Source organism: Leucoraja erinacea, chromosome 6 (genome assembly GCF_028641065.1).
Source record: "Leucoraja erinacea ecotype New England chromosome 6, Leri_hhj_1, whole genome shotgun sequence".
Classification (NCBI taxonomy): domain Eukaryota; kingdom Metazoa; phylum Chordata; class Chondrichthyes; order Rajiformes; family Rajidae; genus Leucoraja; species Leucoraja erinaceus.
The window spans coordinates 25194945-25215856 of record NC_073382.1 but is presented as its reverse complement, the minus strand read 5'-3'; the positions used below and the strand labels follow the sequence as shown (position 1 = coordinate 25215856).

The following is a 20912-nucleotide window of genomic DNA, read 5'->3' as shown; positions in this document are numbered from 1 at the left end:
TTTCAAGGGAGGCAGAAGTTCACTTGCGCCTCCTCCATCTACTGTATCCACTGTTCGAGGTGTGGATTCCTATCGGCGAGACCAAGCACAGGCTCGGCAATCATCTCGCTGAACATCTCCGCTCAATCCGCCTAAACCTACCTGATTTCCCAGTTGCAAAACATTTGAACTCCCTCTCCCATTCCCATACTGACCTTTCTGTCCTGGGCCTCCTCCATTGTCAGAGTGAGGCCACCCGCAAAGTGGAGGAACAACACCACATATTTTGCTTGGGCAGCTTACACCCCAGCGCTATGAACATTGACTTCTTTAACCACAAGTACCCCTTGCTTTCCCTCTCTCTCCATACCTCTCCCTTCCCAATTCTCCGACTAGTCTTACTGTTTCCAACTACATTTTATCTCGGTTTGCTTTGGTGTTACCTTCTCCCAGCTAACAATGATCTATTCTACATTTTCCTTGATCTCCATTCCCTTTGTCCTGTTTTCACAACTTAGACCTTATCTATGCCACTCCCCTGACATCAGTCTGAAGAAGGGTCTCGACCCGAAACGTCACCCATTCCTTCCCTCCAGAGTTGCTGCCTGTCCCGCTGAGTTACTCCTGGATTTTGTACCTTTCCAATAGTCATTCATATATCCCTTAAAGCTATTAAATATATTAAAGCTATTTACTGGAGCCAAATGATATTCATTTCTGGCTTCATAGAGGATATTTTGATTGCTGGTTTAAATAAAAATGTTACGTTGGTTAGGAATCGGGTAAAAAGAATATGATACAGTGACTACTGGAACGTTGTCTAGCAAATAAATAGCTTAACTTTGCTAATTCAACTCTCAAACATTGGACATAAATTGTGTTTAAGTCTTGGATATTATCTTTACAATGTGGATCAAAGTTTTAAACATTTTTAAAGTCTGAGGTTAACATCTATGCATTACTATAACAGTAGAAGCAGCATCATAAATCATTAACTGGATTAGATAATCATTTAATCGAGCAATCCTCTTTAATGTTACTTTAATAAAAAGCACCCAAGGGCCTCTATCAAAAAATAAATGGATTTACTGCATTTATATCTGTGCACTCCTCTGCAATCTGTGCCCTTTGACATAACGTCCCTGCTTTTATCAACCTATTCTGATTCATAGTTAAGCTATGAATTGATTCTGGAAATTATACTTCTAAATCATTCCATGACCTTGCCATCCCTCTCTTTGTAATCACTTGCCTTGCAGCCCTTCAAGATAGTTGCTCCAGTTCTACATTCTCGATCATTGCTTATTTTATTCCTTTGCCTTCGGCTTCCATGTTTTCAACTTCATCACTAAATCTCTTCAGGTCCATTTACACTATTTCTTCCTCTAAGAAGTTAATGAAAGTTTACCTCTTGTCCAAGCTTTTGGTTATTTTGTTGACTTTGTGTCAGATAAAATAATCTATTCTGGTCACAAATTTCCGATGCTGCATCCACTGTTAATGTTAACTTCAGACTTTAAATATATTAAAACTTTGATCCACATTGTAAAGATGATGTTTCAATCACTATTTATGTCTGATATTTTAGCTTTGAATTGGCAAAGTAATTTATTTGGTTGATAGGCTCCATTCTAGGGGTCTTGCTGCATTTTTTGATTTAACAAGTCATCAATAAGTTGTACTTTGGGGATACTTATTAAAGATACGATGAGTTAAAAATTGTTTAATCAAACTCAATCCTGATCCCTTTTATTTGATTGCACCCTTGAAACCAGCTGAATATCTATCTTAACAGGTATGTGCACATATAGTCCAGGCCATACGAATGGAAGCTACACGTGTGCGAGAAGAATGGGAACATGCCATATCTAGCAAGGAAAATGCTAATTCTCAGCCAAACGATGAGGATGCTTCTTCAGATGCATACTGTTTTGAGCTTCTGTCTATGGTGCTTGCACTGAGTGGGTCTAATGTAGGAAGGCAATATTTGGCCCAGCAGCTCACATTATTACAAGACCTTTTCTCCTTGCTGCATACAGCTTCACCCCGGGTTCAAAGACAGGTTCGTATGGATTTTGTTGTTACTTATTTAAATGCCTTGGTACACAAAGACATTACTTAAGTTTATTTTTTTAAGGAAGAACAATGCTTAATTTCTTGCAAATGTTTTGTGAATTGCTGTCCTGTCCTGTTTGCATGTTTTGTTAAACAATCGATTTGAAAATGGTTTAAAATTCAAACCTTCGTGTTTACAGGTGACGTCTTTGCTACGCCGCGTTCTGCCAGAAGTAACACCAGTCCGACTTGCTAGTATAATAGGCGTAAAATCTCTTCCTCCGGCAGACATTAGTGATATTATTCACTCCACAGAAAAAGGAGATTGGAATAAATTAGGAATTTTGGACATGTTTTTGGGATGCATTTCTAAAGCCCTCACTGTGCAGCTAAAAGCCAAAGGGAGCAGTTATCCTGGCATGGTTGCTGGGAAAGGGGTGACTTCCATTACATTGCCATCAGTCTTCAACTCTGGGTAAGAGTGACTTTGTTCCAGTTAGGTCTATGTAGTTGTTTTTACAATGATTGTATTTTATGCTTCTCAATATTGCATTGGACGTATAGAAGAATTGAATATCCTTGAAATGTTATTCTTGTGATATCATGGAAATGGTATAAATGTTGTGATAAAAAAACCAAAAATAAGATTGTATTCCATTTTGTTAACATTAAAAAATAGGTGCAGGAGGAGGCCATTCGGCCCCGAGACAGCATTATGATCATGGCTGATCGTCCCCAATCAATAACCCGTGTCTACCTTCTCCCCTTGATTCCACTAGCCCCCAGATCTCTATCTAACTCTTAAATCCATCCAGTGATTTGGCCTCCACTGCCCTCTGTGTCAGGGAATTCCACAAATTCACAACTCTCTGGGTGAAAAGGTTTTTTTCTCACCTCAGTCTTAAATGGCCTCCCCTTTATTCTAAGACTGTGACCCCTGGTTCTGGACTCGCCCAACATTGGGAACATTTTTCCTGCATCTAGCTTGTCCAGTCCTTTTATAATTTTATATGTTTCTATAGGATCCCCCTCACCCTTCTAAACTCCAGTGAATACAATCCAAATTTTTTCAATCTTTCCTCATATGACAGACCCGCTATCCCAGGGATCAATCTCGTGAGCCTACGCTGCACTGCCTCAATCACAAGGATGTCCTTCCTCAAATTAGGAGACTAAAACTGTACACAGTACTCCAGATGTGGTCTTACCAGAGCCCTATACAACTGCAGAAGAACCTATTTACTCCAATACTGAAATCCTCTTGTTATGAAGGCCAACATTCCACAAGCATGATGTCCCTTTCATAAATCCATGTTGACTTGGACTAATCCTTTTACTGCTATCCAAATGCCCCATTATTACCTCTTTAATAATTGACTCCAGCATCTTTCACGCCACCGAAGTCAGGCTAACTGGTCTGTAATCCCCGTTTTCTCTCTCACTCCTTTCTTGATAAGTGGGATAACATTAGCTATCCTCCAATGCACAGGAACTAATCCTGAATCTATTGAACATTGGAAAAAGATCACCAATGCGTCCACTATTTCTAGAGCCACCTCCCTGACGACCCAGGGATGCAGACCATCAGGCCCAGGAGATTTATCATCCTTCAGTCCCATTAGCCTACCCAATACTATTTCTCGCCTAATGAAAATTTATTTAAGTTCATCTACCCCCTTAGATCCTCTGTCCTCCAGTACATCTCGGAGATTGTTTGTGTCTTCCTTAGTGAAGACAGATCCGAAGTACCTGTTCAACTCTTCTGCCATTTCCTTGTTACCCATAATAATTTCACCCGTGTCTGCCTTCAAGGGACCCACATTTGACTTTGCTACTCTTTTTCCCTTAACATATCTAAAGAAGCTTTTACTGTCCTTCTTTATATTCCTGGCCAGCTTCCCTTCGTACTTCATCTTTTCAGGCCGTATTGCCCGTTTTATTTTCTTCCGTTGTCTTATGAATGTTTCCCAATCCTCTGGCTTCCGGCTAGTCTTTGCTGTGTTATACATCTTTTCTTTTAGTTTTATTCTATCCCTAACTTCTCTTGTCAGCCATGGCTGCCTCCTACTCCCAATAGAATCTTTCTTCCTTTTTGGAATCAAATGATCCTGCGTCTTCTGGATTATGCCCAGAAATTCCTGCCATTGCTGTTCCACCATCATTCCTGCTAGGATCCCTTTCCCGTCTACCTTGGCTTTGTGTCATCGCACAATTAATCATGTTAAATTACTCATTGATTCTAATTATCACTCTTCTATGTGATAACCAGTCTACAATCCTTACTAACGCACTTACCCTAACACTGTAATCTCTTGAGCACTCGCATCATTTGTGATACCTTATTGAATTACTTCTGGAAATCTCAGATACACCATCTTCATCTCTGTATTGACTCTGTGACAACTACGAATAGCCCGACCAGATAAAACCGTGTTGACTTGGGTTGATTGAATTTGATTTTTTTAAATTACCGACTTTTACTACCTTAATTATAGACCAGTAGCTTCCCAACAACTGATATATGCTAACTGGCCTATGGTTTCCTGTTTTTTGTCTCCTTCCTTTCTTTAAAAAAAAAAGGATGGAGAGTAAAAGCCCCACCATTTGCTTGTTATTTAATCTACTAGTGTTTTTGCAGGGCTCCTGAGTTTTGAAAAAACGTCCAACAATGGCTCTATTGTCTCTCCAGACACTTTTTTTAAATCCTCGATGCAGCCATCAGGTCATGACAACTTCCCAGTCTTTAGCCCCATTAGTTTATATAACATTTTGACCCTTATGACAAATGTTACAAGTTCTTGTCTTCTAATTAAAACCACAATGAAGTATACATTTAAATTACCTGCTATTCATTTCCTGTTATTAATTCTCCAGTCTCATTCTCCAGGGAACACACGCTTATCTTGGCTACTCTCCATGGGAACTCTTGGTGTTTGTTTTGATGTTTTTTGCCCGTTTACTCTCATCATCAATTTTTGCTCTCCATGTTAGGTTTTTTTAGTCCTCTGCTGCTGGTTCCTGAGATATTCTCACTCATCTGTTCTACCACTTTTTTGATACCATTTATGTCCCAGATTTTGATTTTGTATTTTCCTCCTTTGTTAATTTCTTTTTCGCTGAGTCCTTCTCCATAATTGGGATAGAATTCTGCTGAGTATTATGAAATATCTGCGACTGCTCATTTACTAAAAATCTTTTCTTTAGACTATTTTCTTAGTCCATTCTAGACAATTTTTCCATCATACTGTTTTGGAATATAAGTGTTTGTCCTCAAACTGTCTCTAGAATTCGATCACATTGTGATCACTATTCCCAAGAGGATCCTTAACTACGTTCTCTTATTAATCCTACTTCTTTATGAATGACCGCATCTAACAAAGCCTGTTGGCGAGTAGGTTCCATGATGTGTTGCTCGAATAATCAATTCCTAAAACACTCCACGAATTTCATGGTTCTTCTGTCATTTTAATTAGTACATCAATATACAGATCTAATGACCCATGATAATTAGTTGTTTTTGGTTTTGACTATTATTGTTGCGTGTACAGGTACAGTGAAGAGCTTTTTTGTGTGCTATCCAGTCAGTGAAAAGACTATACGTAATTAGCCATCTGATGTTTTCCCATTTCTGCTTTGTCCTATCATTTCAAGGCCTTCAAACTAGTCCCACTCATGACTTCTTTCCCCCGATTTTCCTAATTTCCATCCAAACCATTTCACATCACAATCCATTGCTCCCATAACTCTACTTTCTGCTACATTTATACTTTGCTTGATTAACATCCCTACCATGCGTCCTTTGACTTTGCTGAATAATTTAGAACATAATTATTCTGCTGAATTATTTGGAACATTATTTGTGGGCAAGTTGGGTAAAAGGGCCTGTTTGACTATCAAATAACCTGGAATACTAAGTTCCAAATCTTGGTCATACTGAAATGATGTTGATGTAATAGCTTTAAAACAAACTCGCCAGTGCTGTATATTCATGTAAGTTAACAATGCTCGACATGCATTCAGATAAAGAGCCTTAAAGTTTGACGTTACAATTATTACTTCGGTTCCAATTTCTGCTGCATAATGCTGCTTGAATGTTCTTCCCCTTCCTATTACACTTTGATTTTCTATAATACTTTTGATTTCTATCATTCAATTAGACCATGGTTGATCTTCTACCACAACACTTTTGCTGCCTATCACTGCATCCTGTGATCCCCCTAATATTCCAGAAAGCAACCACTTTAGGCTTTAAATAAATTGATGTACTCGACCTTCCAGGGTAAAGAGTTCCAAGGATTCACCATCCTTTGTGTTTGATTCCATGTTCTGGACTTCAGCCATTGGACTTCTCCATATTTAAAACATGAATAATATTTCAATATCTCGTTCATTCTTCAAAACTCTAAATAACAGAGGCTTGCCTGCTTATTATTTCATTGTGTGACAGACTTGCTATTTCAAGAACTAATATGCTGAAATGTTGCCACTCTCCCTGTGTAGTAATTATATCCTTTTAGGTAAAGAGTTGAAACTTTCTTCCGATACTTCATGTGTGGTCTCACTGAAACCCAATATAACTATAGTAAGGAATGCTTACTCTCTTCAAATCTTTTAACAATGAAGGCCAACATAGCATTTGCCTTCCCAACTACCAGCAACAATTGCACATTACCCTTCAATTATTTGCCTATAATGTTGGCAAGGTCACTGTAATACTGACTGTTAATACTAATACAAAACACTCCCATTAACTGTCCCAAGTTCCCCAGTCTTCACATCTTTCACCACAGTAAACAAAGAGGAGAAATACTCATTAAGGACATTGCCCGTCTCCTTCGGCTCCACACACCGGTTTTGCCCTATTCTTTATCCAGCCCCCCCTCTCTTTCCCATAATGTACTTATAAAATCCCTTTAGATATTCCTTAATATTATGTGCCAGACCTATCAAACGTATGCTTAAGAAGTATGGTTTGGTTGGTACGGTAGGTACATTTTATTTTGGTTCCTGAAATCTGATAGTTATCACATTTGTTTATATATTTACTACAAAACCTGGCTAAAATTACTTCCAAATATTATGAAAAAGTTTGCCTGATGTGTTATGGTCTTCCCACAGCTCCATTCGTCGAGGTGAAAGTCACTGGTGGATGAAAGGCTCAACACCCCCACAAATTTCTGAAATAATAATTAAACTAATAAAGGATATGGCAGCAGTAAGTTGCAATTCTATAATTATTTTGCTTCATTAAAAAGTCTCGAATAGTGAAAAAAAAGATACTGTAACAGAGCAATTACATACATGTTAAGATGACAAACCAAGTGTTTTGCATATAGGAATATCAGTCTAATTTCATGTGTTTCATGTGTTAAGGAGTTTGCAATCGTTAATTGTGTAAGAATTTTATTTTCCTAAACGACCCAGAATAAATCCAGAAAATCATACAGGCAGAATGATTTTCATATCAGTCCCACACACTGAGCAAATAAATGACTTAGTCCTGATGTTCTTCTGTTATTTTATAATGTTTCCTTCAGAAATACTGACAAAATATTTCTCACAAGTGTTTGGATTGCAAATGTTCACACCATCAAGTTGTTGGGATATAGCAAGTTTTGCATTTATCCAAAGTATAATTGTGAGGAATCAAGTCAGGACAGTAATCCCTACCTTGACCTAATAGATTTCTTCAAAACTCATCAGAGACTTAGATTCTGGAGCATTTGTTACAATTCTACCTCACTGCATGCTGTTGACCCATGATTATGCTGAAAAAGTTCATACGAATTGAAAATAACAAAAAATATGTAAATCTTAGAAATTTGGAACAAAAACAGAGTTCTTCCAATTTAGTGAATTGCTCCCCGTGTTTTGAAGAGATCATTTTGCAATTCCCTGGTGCACTGCTCCATCCCCTTCAAACATTCTCTTCTTAACATTTATCCATGCAACTGCAAGAGATGCAGCAACTATTCTTATCACCATCCAGGATCACCATCATTCTAGTAAGGCCTAAATTGTTGGATATTTCCTGCATTCATTTTCCCCTCCCTTCTCTAAATGCCCTCTTTCATGTGTTGACCGGTGATATTGACAACATCGTGTTAACTGGACAATACTAGTCTCTGTCACAGTCCCTTTGTTCTTTCCACCTTTCCGCATTTTTGCAATTTAAACACACTTACGTTCTCATTTTACTGTTCCGATAAACGGGCCTGTTAATCGGTTGACCCAAAATGTTAACACTTTCCGCACAGATACCACGTGATCACTGAATATTTATAGCACATGTTTTCAGTTTGAGGCAACATTTTATTGCAATTATATCTTTTCACTTATTCTGTTTGATAAATGGTTGCTGCTTGTTTTGTAACCATTTATTAGAATTTGCTAGATAATTTTACAACTATTATTTGTTCATAGAACTTTAACTGGTATTTCGTAGTAGAACCAGTTTATTTTGGAGCATAAATGGTTGAAGCACCAAAATGTATAGTGTATAGTGGGAAATGTGTTAAAATACGTGCACACACACGAGGACAGGGCCAAACCATTCTGGATTGACGTGATTAGTTTATTTAATTTCAGTGTAGATCATTTTGGTCGTTTTCATAAATATCTGAAGAGACTGCAAGGTCTTTTGCAAAACCAAAACTGATGCACACGCAAAAACAAAAACACTAGTAAGAAATAGGCCAATAGATTATATTATGTTTGGATTATATCATTTTTTTTTTTTAGGGGCACCTGTCAGAAGCCTGGTCTCGTGTTACAAAAAATGCTATTGCTGAAACAATAATTGCTCTAACAAAAATGGAAGAAGAATACAGGGTGCCTGTTCGGTGCACTACAACAACCAGGGTAATAATTATTTGTATCATATGGAAAATATATAAGAAAAAGAAGAGTAAAAGCAGTAATCAGAATTGAATATACGATGCAAATGATTACAATCTTTGTCATTGCGCTTCACAGTTATGGCTGGCTTTGGCTTCACTGTGTGTGCTGGATCAAGACCACGTTGATAGGCTTTCCTCTGGCAGATGGATGGGGAAGGATGGTCAGCAAAAACAAATGGTAAGGAAAAGGGTTTTAATACATTTCAATACTACTATTGATTCTTTCTTACATAAACGATAACCCAAACATGAAGGCCCATTAAATCTAAGGAAATATAGTGTGATATTTTTATAAAGTAACTATTGTACTGGATTGGGGGAGGGGAGGTGACAATCACTGTCAGGTAAAATTGAATGTAGATATGTGCAGGGTTCTGCATACAGTGAAATAAGCAGTGTGTAGTTTGTGCCTAATTTCACTTTTCGTTGTGCTGTAGATGGAAGCCATTCAATCCATCTGAGTCAATGCTGGCTTAGAGAGCAATCCCAACTGGTGTTAAAATTTAGGGCAATATTTGGGAGTTTTACTAGAGTCTCACTGGCCATGCTGAAGAGCTGCCACCAAAGTGATCTGAATATTGAACGTAGCCAAGCTAAATAAATGCAGGCCATGGGAGATTTGATCCACATTGCTATCTTTCTATTGATAATTGACACTATAGCAGTGAAGAAAGTCAACATCTTCACATTCCTTGGCATATGCATCTCTGAAGATCTGTCCCAAGACCACCACATTGGCTCAAAAAAGCTCATGACTCCCCTATTGCCTTAGAAGACTGAGAAGATCCGGTATGTCGCTGAATACTCTAACAAACTTCTACAGCTGCACAATAAAGACCATACTGACTGGTTGCATCATGGCCTGGTTCAGTAACTCGAAGGGCCTGGAAAAAGCTGGCTGCAGAAAGTGGTAGACATTGGTGGTCCATCTCAAAATCTACAGGGATGCTGCTTCAAAAAGGCAGCTAATATCATCAATGACCCACACCATCCTGGTCATGTTCCCATCTCGCTACTACTGGAAAGAGGTATAAGAGCATGAAAACCATGCGTTTCAAGCATGGTTTCTTTCCAGCAACCATCAGGCTCTTGAAAACTGCACATCACAAACCATTACCTCAGCAACTAAGATCTACTGTGGAATTGTTTTGGTTGCAACACAGACTTCGGTTTTGCACTATTATGATCTGATTACCTCGTATTACTAATTATTAATTTATTGAATTATTGATTATTTTATATTTATTTTATGTTTTGCATTAATGGGCCAGCAAAGTTGCAGAAAGTAATTAAAATTCACCAAATATTATGAAAATTGGAAGTATTTATAAACTTTAGATTAAAGCAGATGATATGAATTGCATTTAAAAATTAAATATATTTGGCCAAATTTCATTGTTTGTATAATATAAATATTTTAGCACCTGTAATTTCTTCTTGCAAAGATCAAGCAAGTTATATTGCCTGGGATATTCGCAGACGTACGACAGAATATAATGTTCATCATTGAGATTTCTTTGAACTAGCAGCTGAATGCACTTAATCAAAGGTATTATCTTTTGTATTATCTATTTTAACGGACTAAAATGATCAATGTATTTTATTCTTAGCCCATGTGTGACAACCATGATGATGGTGAGACTCCAGCAATAATCCACTGCAACGTGTGTGGGAATCTCTGCACAGACTGTGATCGGTTTCTCCATCTTCACAGAAGGACGAGATCGCATCAAAGACAGGCAAGAGTTAAATTTTAATATATGCTTAAAATATTAAAAAACACAAGGATTTAGAAATATTTTTGTATGATGTTAACTAATACAAGAGCAGCTTTATAGCAATATTTTACACTTTTTTTAGTTTATTGACGGAACCTTATGATTCCCCAAAAGACTTCAAACAATCGTTTTTGAAACGTTAATTAATATTGGGCCTAAATGGGGAAGGGGAAATGTAGAAAAGAATGAAAATATAATTTATTATTGATCTTCACATTTGTAATATTGGCACTCTTCAAATGTTTCTGCAAGTAAACAACATTTACTCTAATGATTTGAAGCCTGTCAGGACATGAGCAAAATTGATTACTTTACAAATATTTGTAAGGTTAAATGAGCAATTTTTTGGTTTCTAGTAAAAAGCAGACAATCCATTTTGTTAACTCAACATAATTAGAAGTTAAAATACTTGCACCTGGCTATATAACACATTTTCATATCACACATGGTTGGCTTTGAATATAAAACACATTTACATAGTTATTCCCATTGAATTAATCTGATTTTCAAATTATAGGTGTTTAAAGAGGAGGAGGAAGCAATTAAAGTGGATCTTCATGAAGGTTGTGGAAGAACTAAACTGTTCTGGCTAATGGCACTTGCAGACTCGAAAACCATGAAAGCAATGATAGAGTTCAGAGAACATACAGGTCAGAATTGAAGACCCAACTACTGCATGACATTTCTGTTAGAATTACAACTTTCTCTTGTATTTTATCATAAATTAATGCCTTGACAAAATTATTTGGGCCATGAAGTTGAAGCAAATAGTTGTGATCTCTAGTAATGTTGCATGCAAGTGTGGACGGTTTACCGTTAATGTCGTGCTTTAGTTGACAAATAATTAAATTGCAACTGAATTTGAAATGATTTACAGGCAAACCTGCTTCAAGCAGTTCAGAAACATGTCGATTCTGTGGATCAAGAAATGGAACAGAACTGTCTGCAGTGGGCAGTGTGTGTTCTGATGCTGATTGCCAAGTGAGTAAACTAAAGTCCTATGCAGAATATTATCAAACTACAATGATTTAAAGCTCTTGATACTTTGCAGCAAAATATATTTTTGTATTTTGGGTTTTTTGAGATGTTTGGTTTCACTGTACGATGTATTTTACTCACCTAAACCAGGAATATGCTAAAACTGCTTGTGGTAAAACACATTCCTGTGGCCACCTCTGTGGGGGAGTTAAAGATGAGGAGTGCTGTTTACCCTGCTTACATGGCTGTGACAAAAATGCAATATCTCTCAAACAAGATGCTGATGATATGTGCATGATATGCTTCACTGAGGCACTTTCAGCAGCTCCTGCAGTTCAGGTCAGTCATATCATTCATGGAGACAAAATTAACAAAAGTTATGCAGGTTAGGAATTCAGTTTGTTGAACAGTGTGAACAAGTTCTAAACTATGTCGAAAAATGAAATAAACGTCTCACAGATTGTGAGAAGTTTGCGAGTAATATTGGCAAATTTATATTGAAAATAATGGAATGCTTTTGCTGTAATCTTGAGCTCATCCAAAATGTTGCTGCTTCTCTCCAAAATCGTACCAAGTGATCACTGTCCTACCTTGTCCCACTGTCTGATTTATTTTTAAGATTTCCTAGTATTCATATCCCGAACCCTTCCTGCTAGACCTAAGAATTTTGGCTCTATCCATTTCTGGTCCTTTGTATGAATTTGATTTTCACCTGACAACTATAGCAAGTATGCTTCCAACTACTATTGTCTTAAAAGATGGGATTTCCTTTCTGAATCCCATGTTCACTTTCCTTTCCTCCCGATGCTTCTTTAAAACTTTATTAACCCCAGTTTTTATCACTTGCTTTAATAGTTCTTAGTTTGGCTAGTTTGTCAAATCATCTTGATGCCTTTTCTCCGGAGTGCATTATTACCATGTTGATGGCACTACAAGTGCAAATTGATTTTATTCAGCTATGTTGACAGTTTCGAACTGGATTCAGTTGGAGGCTGCTGCTTTTCCAAATCTTCCATCGGTTTCCACAGATAAAAGTTGACTTGCGCACTTTTGTATCTGCCATTGTATCTGATCCTAGAACATTATCCAACCCTTCTCACAGTCTATTAAGAATGTATATTTATTTCTACGAGTAACATTTGAAAACCCCTTGTGTTTTTAATATTAAGACAGAAACATATCTGTTGTCTACTTTGGATGTCTAAAGTCTGTTGGACTCTACATCATAACTGACTGATTTGTCTTTTGCTCTCAAGTTGGAGTGTAGTCACGTTTTCCACCTACATTGCTGTAGACGGGTTCTTGAAAATCAGTGGCTTGGTCCAAGAATAACCTTTGGATTTATGGCATGTCCAATATGTAAGGTGAGCAACTTGTTTCTATGACACTCTGGGTTAAATTTTGTAGTGCTGCTTTGACTAAGTTATACATTTCTTGTGATTTTGCTTTTTTTTTTAGAACAAAATAAATCATTTGGTTTTGAAAGATTTGCTTGATCCTATCAAAGACCTGTATGAAGATGTAAAGAGGAAGGCTCTAATGAGGCTAGAATATGAAGGATTGCACAAAAGTGATGCCATCACCACTCCTGGTGTTCGGTTTTACAATGATCCTGCTGGATTTGCAATGAATAGATACGCCTACTACGTCTGCTATAAATGTAAAAAAGTAAGTAAATGCTGTAATAATTATATCTGATCTGATTTCCTGGAAAGAAGAAGCCGTTAAGTAAAATTTCTTATGTCCCAGGAAACAGAATACAAACTATTACTTTTTTATTTTGCCCTGCTGGTATTTGAGGGGAAAGTGCTAATCTAAGGAAGTGTATTATCAGAATTTTCTGTGCCTTTTACATGCTACATTGCTAAGTAGGTTGGAATTCATGAAATGTCTCCGAAGCTTTTTTTCACTTGTGTATTACATTATGCAATCAATACGCATTGTAGGATTTTTACAAGAGGTGATATGCATTCTGTGCTTTAGGTTCCAAATAATTCATTGGCGGACTGATCACCGTTAACAGTTTTTTCCCTGAAGAACCCTTAGTTCAGTTGTTGACTCTTCAGCTTTTGCATGCCATGAAGAAACTAACTACAACATTTTGATCTGTCCCTTTTGTGTAGGCTTATTTTGGGGGTGAAGCACGATGTGATGCTGAAGCAGGCCAGGGTGATGATTATGACCCAAGGGAATTGATCTGTGGCGCTTGTTCAGATGTCTCAAGAGCACAGGTATTCTTTGTTTACCCACATTCTGCAAATAATTTAAATAATAATAATAATAAATTTTATTTATGGGCGCCTTTCAAGAGTCTCAAGGACACCTTACAAAAATTTAGCAGATAGAGGAAAAACATGTAAGGGGAATGAAATAAATAGTAGAGACATGACTAGTACACAAAGTAAAGACAGAATTCAATACAAAACACAATATGAGGCAATTAATGCACAGATGAAAAGGGAGGGGGACGTGGGGCTAAGGATAGGCAGAGGTGAAGAGATGGGCCTTGAGGCGGGACTGGAAGATGGTGAGGGACACGGAATTGCGGATCAGTTGGGGGAGGGAGTTCCAGAGCCTGGGAACTGCCCTGGAGAAGGCTCTTTCCCCAAAACTGCGGAGGTTGGACTTGTGGATGGAGAGGAGACCGGCTGATGTGGATCTGAGGGACCGTGAGGGTTGGTAGGGGGAGAGGAGGTCAGTGAGAGATGGGAGGGCCAGATGGTGGAGGGCTTTGTAGGTGAGGATCAGGATTTTGTAGTTGATCCGGTGGGAGATGGGAAGCCAGTGAAGTTGTTTGAGGACTGGAGTGATGTGATGCCAGGATTTGGTGTGGGTGATGAGTCGGGCGGCTGCGTTCTGGATCAGTTGGAGTCGGTTGATGTAGGTGGAGCTGATGCCAAGGAGAAGTGAGTTGCAGTAGTCCAGTCGGGAGGAGATGAAGGCATTGATGAGTCTTTCAGCAGCGGGAGGTGTGAGAGAGCGTCTGAGTTTGGCGATGTTGCGGAGATGAAAGAAGGAGGTTTTAATGACATGGCGGATGTGAGGTTCAAGGGAGAGGGTGGAATCAAAGATCACGCCAAGGTTGCAGGCCTGGGGAGATGGGGAGACAGTGGTGCCGTCGATGGTGAGAGTGGGGTTATTGATTTTGCTGAGTGTGGCTTTGGAGCCTATGAGGAGGAATTCTGTCTTATCGCTGTTGAGTTTGAGGAAATTATGTTGCATCCAGGTTTTTATAGCTGACAAACAGGAGTTGATATGGGAGAGGGGGGGGTTGTGGGGGGATTTGGTGCCGAGGTAGATCTGGGTGTCGTCAGCGTAACAGTGGAAGTCCAGGTTGAAGTGGCGGAGTATCTGACCAAGGGGGAGGATGTAGATGATGAAGAGGAGGGGGCCGAGTACGGAGCCTTGGGGAACGCCTTGAGTGACTGTGACTGTGGCTGTAGTAGAGGTGTGGTTGTGGAGAGAGATGAAGTGGGATCTGTTGGAAAGGTAGGAACGGAGCCAGCTGAGTGCAGAGCCTTCAATGCCGAGGTCTTTGAGTCTGGTGAGCAGGATGTTATGGTTCACTGTATTGAAGGCTGCGCTCAGGTCGATGAGGATGTTGAGGGAACCAGTGTTAGCAGAGGTGAGGAGGTCGTTGAGGACTTTGAGGAGAGTAGTTTCTGTGCTATGGAGGGGGCGAAAGCCGGATTTGAGGGGTTCAAGTAGGTTATACGCAAGGAGGTGGGAATGAAGTTGCGATGCAACGATACGCTCCAAATGTGATCTGGGCATAGATATTAGGGCGAGTAACCCACTATGCACGTCAAGTCTGCTCTGCTATTCAACAAGATCATGGCTGATCTCGCAATAACGTGAATATTCTCATCCAGAATCTGTCCACATCTGTCTTTTCAAATATTCAAGGACTTTACTTACAATGCCCTGTTGTAGACTTTCAAAGACTCATAACCTTCAGGAAAAAAAATCCTAACTTAAATAAGCGAACAGTTCCTTTTGAGATTGTGACCCTCATTCTAAATTTTCTCACAAGAGGAAACATACTCTCCATATCCACCTTGTCAAGACCCTCATAATCTTGTTTCAGTCAACACCCCTCTCATTCTTGAGCCTAGTCTACTACATATTTTCTCATGTCAACATGATCATTGTAGTAAATAATTTTTCACTGAAGGCGACCCATATTGTACAAAGTAAAGCAGATGTGATCTCACTAATGCTCTGTATAACTGCAGTACAAATTCTAATGTATTTGAGCATAATCTTTCTTCTTACTTTGGTATTAGAACATTAATATTTGAAAGTTGACTCATAAAAATTGAATTTTAAGTCATTAGAAAAGGATAGCTAATTCCTCTCATTTGTACAAATAATTGGAATTGTTGAGGAACAATACTATCTGTTAGTTGTATCTCATGGCCAATGATAATCATCAACAGATGTGTCCCAAACATGGTACGGATTTCCTGGAGTATAAGTGTCGGTATTGCTGCTCTGTGGCGGTATTTTTTTGCTTTGGAACAACGCACTTCTGCAATGCTTGCCATGACGACTTCCAAAGAATGACAAGTATACCGAAGGAAGAACTTCCCCATTGTCCTGCAGGTATTGTGCATTTTTCATCTATATACAGCAACCACTCACAACGTGCTCAAAGAACACAGAGAAATCTGCTTTTTTTAAATAAATTGAGATTCTGGAATAGGTTTCAGAAATTCACCACACTGTACTATTTTGCTATGCAAGTGTGCAAAAATCAGTCAAGGCTCTATTTGTGATCCAGTACATTAATTGGTGCAGTGTCTCAGCAGATTTGAACCATATCAACAGTATAACTGATTTTATAAAGTGAAGGAAGAGAAGTTGGGGTTTTTTTTTCACATTCCTCAATGCTAGGCAATGATTTGATGCAATTGTATATTTGGCAATAATGTCCCACAGTGCTTTGTTGTTTTCAGCAAATTATTGTTTAAGCAGCAGGGACCTGTTAGTGTCTGTCAAACCATAACCTTAGTGCAGCATTAATCAGTGGAAGGGCAAATTTGTAGTTAATTTCATAAATTTATCTTGTGTGATTGTGCGTGGGAGTCTTATCTTGTTTCTATGCCATTGACCGCATATAGTGCTTATGCTTTCCAGTAATATATTTGTGCAGACATTTTCCAAATTCACCATGTTAGCATTGGCATAACACCTTTTCAAATACCTGGGAAAGAGATTTTTTTTTCTAACTGAGAAACATAGGTGAAGAGCTTTAATACGAAATTTAATACGATGTGGGAGAAAAGATTAAATTAATGAACTGTTGACGAGGTAGAAGTTAAGGATTGGTTTTAAAAGTTATAGTGTAGGAGAGGAGCTCCAGAGCTCCGAACCTACCAGCTTAACTAAATAGTGCAGTGTTTTAATTTCAGTTCAGGATATAGGACTTTGGGTAGCAACAGGGGATTATGCAAGAAGAAGCCAAAGAGCAGTTACTGTTGTATCAATAAGGGGAGAAAATTAATTGTTTAAGAAGGAACTGCAGATGCTGGAATATCGAAGATAGACAAAAGGTGTGGAGAAACTCAGCGGGTGCGGCAGCATCTATGAAGTGAAGGAAATATGCAACATTTCGGGCCGAAACGTTGCCTATTTCCTTCGCTCCATAGGGGGAAAAATTAAATTGTTTTAGAAATGGAATCTGAGCCTTACTAAGATGTTATTAATGAAGGACAAATGTAAGAAGAGATGTTATGGGAGGTGGTTAAGAGATAGACTGAGAATGATTCAGTTGCCATTGATGCAGTTTAAGAGCAATTAGTTTCTTTAACTATACAACGTTAACATATATTAGCATTAAAACAATAGTTACCAGCATTGAAACATTAATAGGCTATATTACCTATTTCTGTTCTGAGGAAATCTCACCTCTTTTCCATGTGTCTAAACAAAGGTTAACTCCAATATGCACTAGTCCCTCACTTAGCATTCTAGATTGCTTTGTGGATGTGAATTAAAATTACGAATTTACTGTAAACACATTTCAGTTTAACAATATATTAGCCAAATAATAAACAGGGTTTTTTTTTCCATTACTCTCAATTTGATTTGGCATCTGTCTTTTTGTCAATGAGGACAAAATTATTGTTGTGATACTCCCTTTACTGCCATCCTGTTGAAGAATATTTCCTTCACCTAAGATCAGTCATTACCTTAGTCTTCTAGTCAAATGTGTCAGATTTTAATTTAAGCTTTTTCACGGACTTATCTTCCCAGCATTCCCTTTATGGTTGCAATATTTCACCACCTTGCATGTTTACATACCATGTAAGGTAAATATACAAACCTCCCAGAGGAAATCAGTGAATCAGGCCCTCAAATCCATGTCATTTTTCTCTAATTTTCCCTTTTCAGTAATTCATTCTCAACTATGTTTTGACAGATACCTGAAAGTCTATGATGAGTTATGTAAATGATAATTGTTCCTATAACAGCATGGTTGTAACACATTGGTTCATATTATTTCCAAATTTACCTCTGCCCACATGGGTACATTTATTGCAAAAGTGAATTTGGCTTTGAGTTTTTTTTTTAATTTCACATCTTGCGCAGGAACTATAGTGAAATGATGAAGTTATAGATTTAATTACCATCTTCTAGTTTGGCACTAAATAACCATTTTCTCTACTCTTCAGGTCCAAAAGGAAAACAGCTTGAGGGAGCTGAGTGTCCTCTTCATGTTGTTCACCCATCCACTGGTGAGGAGTTTGCTCTGGGTTGTGGTGTATGCAGGAACGCTCATACATTCTAAGCATGCAATGGAGAGGTTCCTTCAGATTTCCTAGCCTTTTAATATCTTCGATTTCTGGTCAGCAAATGGGGTTGGTCCACTGTCATTGGAATGAAAGAACAATGTGGTGCACAAAAATAACAAAGAAGAATTGTGTACATACTTATTGCTGTAAGTGACTCAAGTTTTCCAAAAGGCTTTAACTTGTGAAGTGTTTGCATGCTGAAGTAGTAATCCTCGGCTGTAAAGCATCACACACCTATGAGGTACCTTGACGGGAGATGCTTTCACTCAAAGCAGTCAGGATTTTGGGCAAGGACAGCTTCCAAATTAACATTTGAAGAATTGCTACAAGTGCACCGAGTACTACTTTTGGCTAACCCTGTACAGTATTCTTGGAAATTGCAACACGTCACAGGTTGAGAGTATATTCTGGTTCGATAGATTGTTGAGGATGTGTTAGGGCTTGTTGTGTATGAATATCATAATGTATATATGGTATCAGTGTTAGGTGTATTACAAAGTTGCTATGTTACACTGCAATTTTCATTTAAACTTCTAGGGTTATGTTTGAGCCTGAAATTTTAATGAAGTGCAATACTGGGTGTGCCTCCTATCTTGCAGCTGTAAACATATGGAATGTATATGTCAATAAAACCGCTGTACATTTTTATACAGTGAAAATCTGTTGTGTGAATGGGAAATCATTCAGTCACTGTGTGTGTGTATATGTACGTGTACATAGAATACTGACTGAGTTTTCGTTGGAAATGGGAGTTGAATCATTAATTCAGAAGAGTGCATTGTGCTAATGTATTCACTTTCATGAAAGGTGCAGATAAATTTTAAAATTGCCTTCATGTTTCAGGGGCTTTATAACTTTTCACTTCAAACGCATATCAGAACATCAGTTTTGCACAGTTGTCTCAAAGCAACATCCTCCCCGCTAAGGGTTAAAATTAATAGGCTTCGTCTATTTGTCACACAAGTTTAAAGATTTTTTTTTATTGCATCGGTTGGACTTGCCATTATGCTGTAAACTTACCGTATATAAGACTTTTGCTTCAACTCAACATGTTCATTAAAGTACTAAGTAGTGCATCAGAATGTCCCTTTGTTATTTTTTTGTGTATCTGATTGTACAAAAACGAATGCTGCTCTAAGCAAGTTTTTATCTTGGGTTGTAAAAGAGCCTAAATGCTTTGTGCCATTTTAAAATAACCATCGGTTATAAAATTCAAAATCTTCCAGAATGAAATCTATGTTTAAGAGACAAGTTCCAAGAATGAGGACTGCCAAATGTGAAAAAAAAAACAGAATTGCATCATTTCAGATTTACAAAAGGAATCTTCACGCTGCATCTTTCCAAGAGAAAACCTCACTGAATATTGGTTAATAAATACAATATTTATTATAAAATATAAGTCCTGATGTATGTAATGAAGGAGATCAACATCATGAGCAGAATGCATCCTATTTATCATTGCTAGAATATTGGTTCCTTTTCCATCTCATTGTTGCTCTGCTATATCTGTGCTGCCAACGTTAAGATTTTGTAAAGTTAAAGGATAAATTCCATCTATACATTCTTACAATGTTTTATTGTGACAAGATACAGGTCAATCCAGCCACAGGCTAACAGGTCTGGATACGAAGCAAAAATTATCGTATCTGAAAATTCTGCAAAACTTGAGAATTACTCCTAATTAAATTAAGTTTAAATTTATGGACTGAAATAGCCACAATGTATTTATCCTAAACAGATAAATAAAACATAACAAGGTTCTCAAATTATGTTGAATTAATTGTATTATATTTGTGCATAATAGAAAGAATCACAAATTTTTGTTCCATGTTTAATTAAAATTTGTTCATGCATGGAATAATTTATTATCTAACTTTTTGCTAATATTGCATGCAGCTTATTGAATGGGTATTTTTTTGTAAATGTGTGATGTCTTAGTTTGATTTAGAGCCACAGAGTTAGACAGCATGGAAATAGGCCCTTCAGCCCAACTTGCCCTTACCGACCAACATGTCTCTTCTACACTAGTCCCACCTGCCTGCCTTTGGCCCATATCCCTCTATACCTCTCCTATCCATGTACCTGTCTAAATGTTTCTTAAACGCTGCCTCCACTCCCTCCTCAGACAGCTCGTTCCATGCACCCACAACCCTTTGTGTGAAAATTTTACCCCTCAAGTTCCTATTAAATCTTCCCCCCCCTCACCTTAAACCTATGTCCTCTAGTTCTCGATTCCTCCACTAGGAAAGCGACTGTGCTTCTACCAAATCTATTCCTCTCATGATATTGTAAACCTCCATAAGATCACTCCTCATCCTCCTGCGCTCTGAGGAATAGAGTCCTTGCAATACACGATTAATTTGCAGAAGCTTTGGTGGTTACATATCCCTGCACCTCAGTGCAGACAATAATAAAACATTAAAATT

General features: G+C 38.0%; 1 protein-coding gene across 21 annotated transcripts in view; it reads left to right on the top strand.

Moving 5' to 3' along the window:
- mycbp2 (MYC binding protein 2) overlaps positions 1-19562 on the top strand; it is a 217821-nt gene extending 198259 nt beyond the window's left edge. For all 21 annotated transcript variants that reach the window (XM_055636757.1, XM_055636765.1, XM_055636751.1 and 18 more), the window contains 14 exons: positions 1775-2041; positions 2235-2509; positions 7153-7249; positions 8776-8895; positions 9010-9111; positions 10544-10672; positions 11229-11361; positions 11589-11692; positions 11840-12028; positions 12946-13053; positions 13148-13357; positions 13813-13920; positions 16129-16294; positions 18367-19562. In XM_055636757.1, the coding sequence (XP_055492732.1) occupies positions 1775-2041; positions 2235-2509; positions 7153-7249; positions 8776-8895; positions 9010-9111; positions 10544-10672; positions 11229-11361; positions 11589-11692; positions 11840-12028; positions 12946-13053; positions 13148-13357; positions 13813-13920; positions 16129-16294; positions 18367-18482 (2124 nt within the window). In that variant the 3' untranslated portion in view covers positions 18483-19562. The remainder of the gene's footprint in view (positions 1-1774; positions 2042-2234; positions 2510-7152; positions 7250-8775; positions 8896-9009; positions 9112-10543; positions 10673-11228; positions 11362-11588; positions 11693-11839; positions 12029-12945; positions 13054-13147; positions 13358-13812; positions 13921-16128; positions 16295-18366) is intronic.
- Positions 19563-20912: the final 1350 nt, after the last annotated feature.